Source organism: Monomorium pharaonis, chromosome 6 (genome assembly GCF_013373865.1).
Source record: "Monomorium pharaonis isolate MP-MQ-018 chromosome 6, ASM1337386v2, whole genome shotgun sequence".
Lineage (NCBI taxonomy): Eukaryota > Metazoa > Arthropoda > Insecta > Hymenoptera > Formicidae > Monomorium > Monomorium pharaonis.
Genome location: NC_050472.1, coordinates 19,571,369 through 19,583,908, shown reverse-complemented (window position 1 = coordinate 19,583,908; position 12,540 = coordinate 19,571,369). Strand labels below are relative to the sequence as shown.

General features: G+C 43.0%; 1 protein-coding gene and 1 long non-coding RNA gene across 5 annotated transcripts in view; one reads left to right on the top strand and one right to left on the bottom strand.

Moving 5' to 3' along the window:
• The window catches only part of LOC105833580 (zinc finger homeobox protein 4), a 101,796-nt gene that overhangs the window by 74,149 nt on the left and 15,107 nt on the right, over positions 1 to 12,540 (top strand). For 2 of the 4 annotated variants that reach the window (XM_012675417.3, XM_012675418.3), the window contains exon 5: positions 1,588 to 1,658. The exons of the other annotated variants lie outside the window; for them this stretch is intronic. In XM_012675417.3, the coding sequence (XP_012530871.1) occupies positions 1,588 to 1,658 (71 nt within the window). The remainder of the gene's footprint in view (positions 1 to 1,587; positions 1,659 to 12,540) is intronic. 4 annotated transcript variants of the gene reach the window in all.
• Positions 1 to 12,540, bottom strand: part of LOC118645980 — a 70,349-nt gene that overhangs the window by 48,980 nt on the left and 8,829 nt on the right. The gene's annotated exons all lie outside the window — the stretch shown is intronic.

Here is a 12,540-nt window from a genome sequence, read left to right as displayed (position 1 = left end):
TCTTGACCGCAGAACGTGTGAGAGGAAAGGGGGCCAAGGGACCGCAACGAACGACTTCGATTTTTATTAAGCACCCGAGCCCGACCGTCGTCGACGACTGTTTAACCAAATTCCATCGCTAGATCATCCCGCCGCGCCGTGCTCCTGCAAAGATTCATTTTAATGTTCCCTTCTTTCCTCCTCGCGCGTCGCTTTTTTTTTTTTTTTACCGAATCGCTATTCGGGAATAGAAAAAAGAGACTGAAAATCCGAATCAGGCTATTGTCCAAAAGTTACGTAATAAAGCGTTAAACTCGGAAAGGTTGAAAAATAACTTTAAATAATAATTTTCCCATATTCGTCGAAAGATCTTCTGATAGTACAACTACTTTTAATTTTGTAATAAATCTCGGATAAACCTAACGTTCGATCTGAAACAGAAGCGGCGCGCTATCCGTCCGGCGAAAATGGATTGATTTAATACTACGCGCGTCGAACGGACTTTATACGCTCTTCGTGATACGTCTTAATTATACGTTAGGCTGTTGCATGCAGATACTTAACTACAGTGTTGCCATTCCGACGAGGCAACGAGTTTCTCGCTTCGGAGTCGAAGGTCGAAGGGTAAAAATGTCTGCACGAGGAGAAGGACCGACTGCTAGCGATTGGAGGCAATTCTGTACAGGTCGAATGTTTTATAGCAAATCCAACCGATCTCCGACTGGTTCCAAATAAATCTAACGATTTCCTCGTCAGCGTTCGCGTGACACCGATATCTAAGTGTAGCAATGTTGGTACTTATCTTGCTGCTCGCAGCACTTCTGACACTCAACACGACGTTAATGCACGAAAGAATGTTGAAAACGCTCGGCATTCAACATTCGCGTTGTCTGGTTAAATGTAGCAACGCTGCGACGATGACATAAACGCGTGTGTAGAAAGAAATTAAAATACACAACTGTGAAAAACGTGCACTTTCGTAAAAATAGATCAATCGAATTTAAACTTCAGACTCCGAGTTGCTCTTTCAACTCTTTTGGAAGTGTTTCTCAATTCTTTAGTTGTACATGACAGAACATTGAAATGTAAACGTCATATTTATTTTTTTAACCTTGCCTGCTATCAATCGCCCCACCTGTGCATTTTTTTCAAGGTGTTCAGATATAAAGATACAAGTCGCGTGTCAGCGTTGCTACCACTTGCAATACAATAGTGGTCAAGTAGAGCCCACTACCTATGACGGCAATCAGAACGAGGAACGTTGTGAAAGAATTCTACACGTTGATGTTGGAGGCGTCGAGGCGGAGAGAGAGTTTGGCCTGTAATGTGTCATTTCTCCCGGAGTAAAGAGAAAAAAAAAAGAAAAGGCGAATAGAAAACGCGCAACCGTTGGTCGCAACAAGACGACATTTTTCGCGAAGCCTATCGACCTGCTTCCAAGTCCAGGTAGAGTTCCTTGGCAATGCGTGTTTCTGAGATGTCCATCCGCCTTCCGGTTCCCGCCCATCCCGTCCCGTCCGCGTGTCCTCTTTATTCCCATAATAAGAAAAAAAAAAAACACCATGAAAGCCTAGAGCAATGAAATAAAATGCCAAATGCTTGTGACAGTTTCAGCGGTGCAAGTAGACCATGCAGGCCAGGCTCTCTCCCAACCTCAGTCGCGTTCTGGCCATCAACAGGTCAGTACGATAAATGTTATTCAAAGTTATCAATGTGTCCGATAGAACCACGACGCGGTGTCTAAACGCGGTTTAGACAGTGCGAGACTGAGGTTGACAAATAGCGCGGTGTAAAATGTAAAAACTGTCCGGTGAATACAATTCCAGTGAGTTATTTTCGGAATTGGAATGATTAAGTAACAAATTGAACAGTTGTATTTGGACGACACGCGACTGAACTTCATCGCCAGCACGGTCGCCTACGTGGGTCTATCGGACGTCCCGTGTTTCGGGGCAATCAGCGATTACGCGATAAACTTTACGAACGTACGAAACGCACCGCGGGATCTCCTACGGGGAGAGAAAACTTACGGTGTGCCTTGATAAATTTCGCGTTACGATGAACGGCGTTCAGTTGCACCGCGGGAGCTGAAAGAAACTTTCCACCCACGACGACGCGAATTTGTCTCCCCGCGTGACACTATTTCCCTTTTCTCTTGTCATCTTTTCGTTTCTTCGGAACAACCTGCCGAGGGCCGCGCGCGGAATGAGCGCGGAGAATGGTCATATCCCACGAGGGAAAAGACAGCACGAGGGGTGCTTGATTGGTGGAGACGGTGGTCGGCGAGAGGAGGTGAAACTTTAAATCGCTGTAATTCGTTTTCACGGGGCCTCTCCACCGAACACTGGTCTCGGCATCCTGATTACTTTTCCGAGCCCCCTCGAACCGCACAGGAGCGTTCTTGGCTTTTTTTTTTCCTCCTCTCGTCTCGACCACTCTACACGCGCGCAACTTTTTGTCGCCTGCGAAATTAGCCCCCTCGAATCAAATCCCCGCCTACCACCCTGAGGAATCATTTTTTTTTTTGTCACGGTAATTCGAAACCGCACGCGTTGATGCTTGTTTTAAGTTCCTCGTCGAGCCCCCAGCCGGTGTACGTGCCACCCCTCGGGTTTCTCGCTCGAGCGCGACTCACCCTCCCATGCAAATGAGCGCATCACGATTGTTAATTTGCATCCGTATGCAAGATATATTGTACCTAGCATGAGACTTGAAAGCAGCGGAAACCTTACAGCTAATTAAAAAGACAGACATCCACCACCTTTTCGAGTTTAGCAATATTATCATCATATAAAAGAGTCAACTATAAATGATTATAATACGTATTTAATTTGTGATTGTCCTTTTTTTCTCTTTAATATCTAGAAAAACAAAATACTTCCTTTGAAAAGTTTTTTTTTTAAATATTAAGAAGAAATTTTAATATTAGGAATACACGGAAAAAAATTGTAAAAAGATATCAATAAAACGGTGAACGAGGAATGGGTTAAAGAATAATTCATTTGCATCTAACAATCGTTAACATATAATAGAATCGTAATAAAAAAAAAAAATAGAAAAAGCAAGTAACTGGAGTATTGAACCTCATATAGACTCTCTCAGAATTATCGAATTTAATTTTAATGATTGAGAATTCTCTTCCTATGCACATTTGTATAGAATAAAGCGAAATAGACGTAACGTACTCAGACTTTACTGAAATAAAACGTAGTTTAAATAATAATAGCAAAGCATCGTTCGACTTTATGGATGAACCTAATAATAGACTCTCTCAGAATTACTGAATTTAATTTTAATGACTGAGAGTTCTCTTTCTACGTGCATTTGTATAGAATAAAGCGAAATATATGTAACATACTTAAACTCCAGTGTAACAAAACGCAGTTTAAATAGTCACAGAGAAGCATTGTTTGACTGTATAGATGAACGTAGCCTAAAAAATCAATAGTTATAAATGTACCACCTTTGTGGATACAGAGCTGTATTGTTCGGCTGCTCAATGATTTATATCCCTGCTTATGAACCGCATTGATTTTTCTAGATATACACCAACGTTACGCCTATACAATTTTATATATTTATACCGTGCAAATATTCGGTTACTTTCGTCATTATTTCGATCGTTGAAGTACGAGACAGGATTTATCGCAATAAACATTTACTTGTCATTCGTAGATTACATGTTATAAATGATTAATCGTGAAATATTTAGAAATGAGCAAGAAAATGTTTTACTAAATACATTCTGTTTTTTTTTTATTTACTTATATTTGAAATATGAAAATTGAACTCTTCAAATATTATCAATTATTTTCACATGAAGAGTGCACCTATTATTTCAAATAAGTCATAAAAATATTAAAGTAAGGAAATGCTTCAGTAAATGAATCACGCCGTACAATAATTAATTGGAACAGAGACAAATTTGTCGCGTATACTCTTGGTTCTCCAAATATTTTTATTTTTTTTTTATAATTACGTAATTTTAAAAGATCTAAAAAAATAAGCATAAATTCATCATACTTCCATATGTTTTCTGTATATGTGTATCGTCTTCCATCCATTACACGGCAAAACGAAAATTCAATAATAACATTCTACGACCGTGCTGTACACTACCCTAGACGACTACCCACGAGCTTCCGTATTTCGCACGATATTTCAAATAGTTTCCGCGCTTGACGGGCATCCAATTACACCCCGGCATCGTCATTATCGCCCGGTCACGGTATACCGTCGCGCAGAAGTAAGTTCTTCGACAAACTGGAAGAATGGGGTGGAAGGTGGGCGGTAGTCGCATGCGGGGGATAATGTCAAGGAGAAGGAAAGTCCGATAATGAGACGTCCCCGCTTTGAAGTCCGCGCCGGCGATCCGAGTCCGAATCGAGGCCGTGGGTCGACATCGCGGGACCGAAACGCGAGGCGCGAAAGATATACGCGATGGAGAAAGAGAGAGAGAGAGAAAGAGAGAGAGAGAGAGAGAGAGAGAGAGAGAGAGAGAGAGATGTGTGCGGTTACATCTTCGGAAGATCGCGAATCTTGGGCCGCGTTGGTACACGAACGATCCCGGCGAGAATGACGTATCGACTAAACAATGTGCCACGTTTCGAGAAGACACGGTGCCGAGCGTGAAAACGACATCCCGATCGAAATGACGACTCTCCGCCTCTTCCTCGTCGCCTCGTCCGCCTTCCTCGTCCGCCCCGTCCTACGGATGCTCTTCCGTGACTGTTGCGACCGTTGTCTCGGCCGCGACGTGTAGCGAAATGTCACGGCGAGGCACGCCGGCCCCGGGTTCGTCGCCCGCCTCGGGATTAAATCGTCCCGAATAAACGATTCGAACGGAAAACATTGTTAACACGCGCTCGCGACGAAGGAGAAGGGAAATTTAGGCAGGGTTATATAGCGTCGCGGGGCGAGCCTCGAAACTTTTTACTTGTATTTCGTTGCGTCTCTCTGTGCTAGCTTTTAATTTAGTTTCTCTTACACGGGAGCGATCCAGACCTACGGCACCTTTTCTCTCAGTCCATTTTTCAACGGCGATCCTTCGTGTCGCGTAACATTGTTTGTTAAAAATTTTTTTAATCTTTAATAAATATTTTTGGCCACTAGAATGCCCTCGAAATAAAGCTAAAAGTTTAAGGTGTCAATTTTTTATTAGCGTTTCCTTTAATATCTTAATTCCATGAAAGTTTTAGTTTGCTGATATGTATAAAATTATCGATACCTCCTTTATACACAAATGATACTTCCTAGTGCGTTTTAACAATTCATGGATACCCTGTCTATAATTTGCCATACATAATAAATATTTCCGCCTACCATTCGAGAGAATAATTTTCTTCGCCCCCCCTTTTTTTTTTGCTCGAAGGGATTGTCTAGTCTTTTCTAAAAAGATTATGGAGGCGTGTGATTGTTTTATTCGCATATGCGAGTCTAACTACACACAATCGTCAAACGACTACTGCGAACTGTGCGCAAGGTCAGGGGTCATCCCTGACCCTGCCACTTTTTGACCCCTCTTGAAAAAAAAAAAGTCTGTAATGATCCCTCGTGACATAAAGCTATTTTTTTTACCGCCTCCCACTTGCGTCCACCCTACACCCGCAAATGACATGCCCCCGCGACGCAAAGAATAAAGGGGCATGTAATCGGAGCGCGTACGTGTACGAGCCATGAGGAGGAAACTCACCCCTCGATCCTCCACGCGGTATATCGGTAATAATAATTCTTCAAAAACGCATGCGAATATAGTGATCTCTTTCTTCAACTGCAATTGCGCGAGAAAAGGATTAACATGGCTGTTACCGTCTTTTGAATTTTGAAAGATTTATCGTAGAAACTCTACTTTGGGCATAAAACATGTAAACATTTTATTTTTGTTAATTTTCTCGTATATATCTGTAATAATAAAATATTATATTAGTAAAAAAATTACTGACTCATGCAATTATTTAATTTAATATGCGATACGGAATATCATTACGTTATTCTTTTTTTCATCATTTATTTATTTAGATGTAAACGATAAGGATAACTAAAGACATAAAATTATAAAAATTACGCGAACTTTAGAAACAAATTTTCCATTGAATATGTATTCGATATACCTTCATTTACTTAAATATTATACAGATATCGGTACAAAAAAAAAAAACAGTCACAAGATTTTTAAATATTAACATTTATTATCCCTCGCATTTGTCATATTGCAGAAAAAAAAACGAGTACAGTGGAAACCGCCAATAAAAGTTTTAGTTTCCCAACGATTGATCCGCGTGCGCAATGTAGTCATTTGCTGAAATGACGATCGCGCTCTCGCCGGAGAAAGAAGTAAAGAAATAACGCGAAAAGTTTCCACCGTCATTCAGTATCCCCCCCCGCCCGCTTTCGAGATGACCTGTCATCGACTCAACCTTCGCGGTATAGCGACCCTTAGTTCTACTTCGTCATTATTTATAACGAAGTCACGAGTTTATCCCTGTCCGTAAAACACGAACAACACAAAAAATAATATTATTTAGTAACTAAAAAAACTTTCCGTCAAATTGTCATCGGGCTAATATCTGAAAGTATAAAAGTAGTTTCGTTATTAATAAAAATGAGAAACTTCTCCGCATTTAGTTTGGAAGTGTTTAATTTTACATGTAACTAATATCTTGTTATAATTAGACCTCACGCAATAATATCAGTAACAATTCTTTTAAACTGATGTAGAGATTTATTTATTTATCTGTTTAAAATACAGGTATTATTGATACTTAATTTAAATATATATTTTCAATTGCATTTTCTGCTATTAGGAGGAATACCGTTTTAAAAAAATGAACAGAGAAACGCAAAGTAATACAAAACTTACGACACAATTTTCACGTAACTCACGCCGCGTGTGAAGCATTCTGTCCAAAATATGCTGTGCTTCCACCCCACGTGAAATCATCGCCTACCCCTCATTCCGACTTTTCTCACTACGCTCGCCTATCACGCATGGTTATTAACGTAAAAAAAGGGCGCGCATTAACGCTACCCTCCCGGTTACCACCCCACCTTAGCGTCATAAATATAAAAAACAACCCTCACCCCTGAGATACCCTCTATCATCCGTGCCTGAAACGTGGCGCGTGAAAAACACGATTCGAAACCGACATATGGAGTCCCATTGGGTCAATGGCATTGACGAATCTCCGTTAGAAAAAAAATTGATTTTGAGGTAGTTAATGTTGCGCAACGTCGTCTTATTTTAGTGTTACAGAGATCGGTTCTAATATATATCACCGATGTTTTTGCACTTTTTTTTACACATATCACTGCCATACTAAATATAAGTACATGTATGGTAAATTATATCATACTGTATCATACGATATTAATTATATACGATATCATTCTTTCGTATCGAAAAATATAATGAAAATATTTCCATGAGATTTCGGTCGAAGATGCTAAATTATCTTTATCAAGATTAATATATATTTAATATATAAATACATCAAATGTACACATTTATTTTTTAATTGTAATAATTGTCAGCCTGAATGAACGACTTGCGTAAGTGTAAAATAACGGCGGAAAATGTGTCCATGTAGCTCCATTCTTCGCGTTGTGCATGGAAGGGACCCGATAGATGGAAAAATCGCCCTTTCCACGTACTTGTACGTGTTGCCAGGGGCGATAATAAAAAATAACCAAGATATATGTACAGCGTAGTCGGCCGTGCCTTCGGGGGCATAACTCCGCTAATGTACCCCACTGAAACCTATTCTCTGCTTCGCTCTTTTCGCTCCCTCCCCCTCTCGCTCCCCCCCCCCCTTCCCCGTCGGTGCCGTCACCGACCCTTAGACCATCTCGCTGTTAACGTGGCGGAGAGGGCGGCCCTTCTCGCATTAAGATCTACGCGCCGCGAGACGCGATATCCGCAGACTTTCTGCCGCGAGAGATCGCAACGAGCTATCTCGCGGGCATGAAACGCCCACGAACTGCACGAGATAGATTCAGTGTTATGAAATTAGTTGATTGTGCTTGATAAAATTAATAGCGTAGCATTGTTTAAAAGTGGTGACGTTAATTTGATCATATATTGAATAACCCGATAAAGTCGTTCAAGACGTCTCGGCATCTGATTTCAATCATGTATTTTAATGTAAAAAAATAGATTTTTCGTTGGATCGCATAGAACCCTTGAATATAATTATATTCTAATATACAGGCTGCTGATAAAGTTTTGATTAAAGCCGATTTACATTTCTAAGATTTAAGCCGTAGCGAAATGCACAACACTCAACAATGTTATAGAACATCTGTATTTATAATTAGGCACAAAGTTTCTAGTTAATAAAATTTTAATAAATTTTAGTAATCCCGGCGAATCTAATTAGTCGAAAGACAAGAAGAGATACCTACATGAAAAAAATATTAGATTGGTTGATATAGCAAAGCTATAGCTTGCTACGTAAGTTTAACATGTAACTGAGTAAAATGGTATACGATGGTATAGCCATCAGAAATTGTATCTGAAAGCAAATGTGATTACACACGTTAAACTTGCTTAGCCAAGCTATGGCTTTGCCATCCATTTCTTTTTCCGCGCCTGGGTTCAAGCGCCTCGCGGAAAACGGAAACTTTTCCGCTTCCAATACGTAATTTTAGCGCGGGGCCTCCCGCCGCCGACTTCTCCCAAGCCGGCATTAATTACGGGCGTGTAACTGGAGCGCAGGAGAGAACCGGGATAGAGAGAGCGTCGTACGGTCGAGGGCTGCGGAAAGAAACGGCCGCCGCGGAGTCATAAACGTGAGTTATGTCAGCAGTTAGATAGTTGAATCTCGGTATTCTGTGGCGCGCTTTCGGTCCGTTAATATCTTCATTACTAAATCATCCTCGTCTCTCCCCGAGATTCTTCTCTTCTTGCGCGCGCGCGCGCGCGCAGCTAGCTACCACACGTATACGCGCGTGTAAGTAGACCAGACGGCAATTTCTGGATATGGTCCTAAGTACCACCATTTTCATCCGCGGCACATCTCTCTTTTATACTACCGCCCGATAAGGTCAATGGCAGAGGTGAACTTACAGCTTAAGTTCCTCGCGAGATTTCGCAATGGGGTTACCGCTCCCCCCTCCCCACCCCTCCCCCGCTAGAGTTACTTACGGCGCACGATGTGATTAGCTGCGAATTATAAAAATTATGCGATTCGTGCGTTATATGAGATAAAAGTTGACAGAGTTGTCTTTCTCTTTCTCTACGTCGGAATCTGATTGGACGTTAAGTGCAAGACGCGCCTTTTTCTCGCCGCGTCGTTAAAACAACCCGCGCACGTAGTACTTGAGAATTTTGGCGATCGACCTAATCACGTGACTCACGTCTTTCTTACGCGAGTGATACACCGAAAAGTCATGACGAACGGACGTGCCGTGGCAATGCGAATGGCAAGAAAGGAGCGGCACATTTGAATCGAAAGAGTCTTTTCTTCTATATCCCTCTCTTTCCCCTCCTCCTCCTCCTCCTCCTCCTCCTCTCTTTCCCTCTCGCTCTGTTTCTTTTTTCGGACCCTCTGTCTTCTTGCTCCCGTCCGTTCCAGCTACTGTTGCAAATGCGCTTTCTTACCAGGAATTAAACTGGCGACCTTAAATTAAACCGTCCGTACGGGCGGGTCGTAGGGCCTGACACTCACGATAATTCACGTCGACCCACGTTGACGTTTGAGCCGTGTCGCATACAAATGGCGAAAATTCGTGTGGTCGTTACCTTCGTGTAAAACAAACGGAAAAAAAAAACAGGATGCCGGCACGGATTCGCGAACGAAAATAAAAAAACGGGGAGAACGAACGGGGTAACGTCTTAACGTGTGCAACGAATACCGTAGAGAATGAATATTCTGAAACGTGATTGCTTATTAGCTCCCACGTTTTCCACTAGTATCGTATTAATTGTCACGAAATAAAAAAAAAAAGATTCTTCCTGTTGATTTTTTAACATTTCGGTGAACATGTTCTATGAAAAGAAATGCAACAAATATTTTAATCAGAAATTTGACGTTTTTTACCTGCACAGTACGGTGGAATATGTCAGCTTCCGTATAAAAAAAGGTATAATTTTGATTTAAATGAAGTTCGCTTTCGGGAAACTTACAAATCCACAAACGCGCGCCTCGAGTTGCAAATGGGACGAAACACGACGTCACGGCGTGCAAATTGAAACTCACGGCGAGTTCTTAAAAAAGTTATCGCGAAGGGGAGCCGCCGAGGAATCTCTCCTCGGCCGAAGGAGTAGAAAAGATCGCGTTAACGACGTGCTCGACAATTAACCCCAGCCGGAAGGGCGGAGGACTTTCCGGCGTGGTACGGCAGGCAAGCTGAGACAATTAATTAATGCCGGCTCGCTCGCTTAATTCGGGGCGCAAACGAGTTGGATCCTCAGCTTACCGGGCATACCGGTAGCTCCTGGCTCTCGGTGCAACCTGTTGCTGTGGCACGAGAGAGGAGAGAAGAGAGGCGCAAGAGAAGAGGAAGAGAGAGAAACAAAGAGAGAGAGAGAGAGAGAGAGGGAGAAAGGTTGGGATGTAGGATGCCACGGTGGTGGTCGACTTGGGGGTGGCTGTGATGCTGCGAGCTGGCAATTAAGCCATCAACCCTTAATGAATGAACTCGCTCAAGCCGAGCCACCGACCCTGCCAACCCCATTAGCTAACTAACCCCGAGTTATTTGCATGTCTGACGGTGAGGGTGAACGCCGAGATTCGCCGGGACAATTACAAGTGACTTTATGGTCAGGTGCTTAAAGGCTTAAAGCCGAGGAACTCTTAAATGAAGCTCGTCACCCAGATACGAAGCCACCTGGGTACGAAAAATACTACGTCATAAAAGGAACTCGTGATTTTTATACATCTGCACATTATATCGCACGAGAGACGATTTTCTTGGCAAGCAGTTAGACACAATAAGGATAACGGTACATTTCGTTTTCTATAAAAATTTTAGAGGAGAGAGACGAATTATGAGTCTCACTTATTAAACTTGATTTTAATAAAAACCAAAATTGTGCCACGTAATGAAGCCGAATCGATTCAACACAAAAGACTGGACGTATATATGCGCGTGCACGCGTGCCGGTTATGCTGATGGTGATCGGGCTGACGGGCCTCTACCGACCGTCGGAGTTAAGGAGCGTTTAATTAGAGCAAGTTGATGCGCCCATTGCGCCCGTTCAGCTCAATTTCACAGACGAATGCACCCCACGAGGAAAGCGACTCCGCGGCTCCCAAGGCGTGAAAAGGCGATGAGATAGTCAAGGCTCCTTGGCCACGTGGGTTGTCTTATCTGCGAAATGGATCTCAGGACACACGCCGTACAAATTCTACCTTCGGGACAAGCCCGACCGACGCGTCGTGCGCGCACACACCTGCGAACAATCGGGAATGCGCATCGCGCGAAATTTATGCCCCGGGGAGAACCGAAATAAACGTATGCAACGCTGCCATTTTATGTTAACATTTCGCGCGCCCGAGCACCGCTGTAAACAGGCTTTAAGAGCGTCGAATATGCAAACGGCAATTCCGATGAGTTTTACAGCCAGCAATCGTACTGTTTTACAACGCGCACGGTTTACGAAAATTAACTAAAAACTAGCATCTCGTCCCGCATCGATCTCCGCGCAGTGTATGTATTTTATTCCCTTTACGTACCTTTATGCGATGGAATATAAATTTATTCATGTAATTCTCCTTTAAAAGAAACGCGCGTATCCTCTTTAACAAAATATTTTAGGACGTTTGGACATTTACAGTTGAACGTTATGTCTCATACGTTGTAGCAAAATACGTTGCAGCAGTTTCATTTTTTTTCCCCCCCTTACCTAATACGCGAATATATCGCGCAGGTAATAATACGAGAACAAAAAAAAAAAAAAAGGAGAACCCGACAACGACGAAAACAACGGCGAGGCTCGCGGCAAATGGCGCTCGAGCTCGCAAATTCCGGGGTGGAATTTGATCGAAAGGTGTATCTCCATCCGGCGAGCGAATGTGTTTTGTACCTGCGCGGTACGGTGGGATCGCGTGTCGAGACGCACTTTGTCCTCCTAACTCCTTATGCCTTATCCAGTCCTTAGCGCGGAAACGCTAATTCGTTGATTATCCTAATGACTGTCAGGGAGTCAGCGGGAAGGAAGCAAAACCACGCGCGCGCCGTGAACTCCCGTCTTGATTTATTCCGAGCGGGGCCTTTGAACGTGCCGCGGGCTCCTCGTTACGCGTTACATTTACTCGATCATCATTGTTCTATCGATAAGCCGCACTTGCATGCGCTCTCGCGCCGCGGCCTTCGATTAATTCACGGTATAACCGCTGCGCAATTCGCTGCGACTCGCGCCGAGCCAATCGGGGGAAAAAAATGCGCGACCGATTTGCGAAATTAATTGCCGACGAGCTATATTTTTATCCCGACGACGCGACGTAGCGTCTAATTAATTCCAAGGCCTCGAGCTCCCCGAGCACGCCGTGTTGGCTGTATCAATTTGGACCCGTTAGGAAACGGATGAAGCAGCTACGTAATACTTGTATAATATTGGCC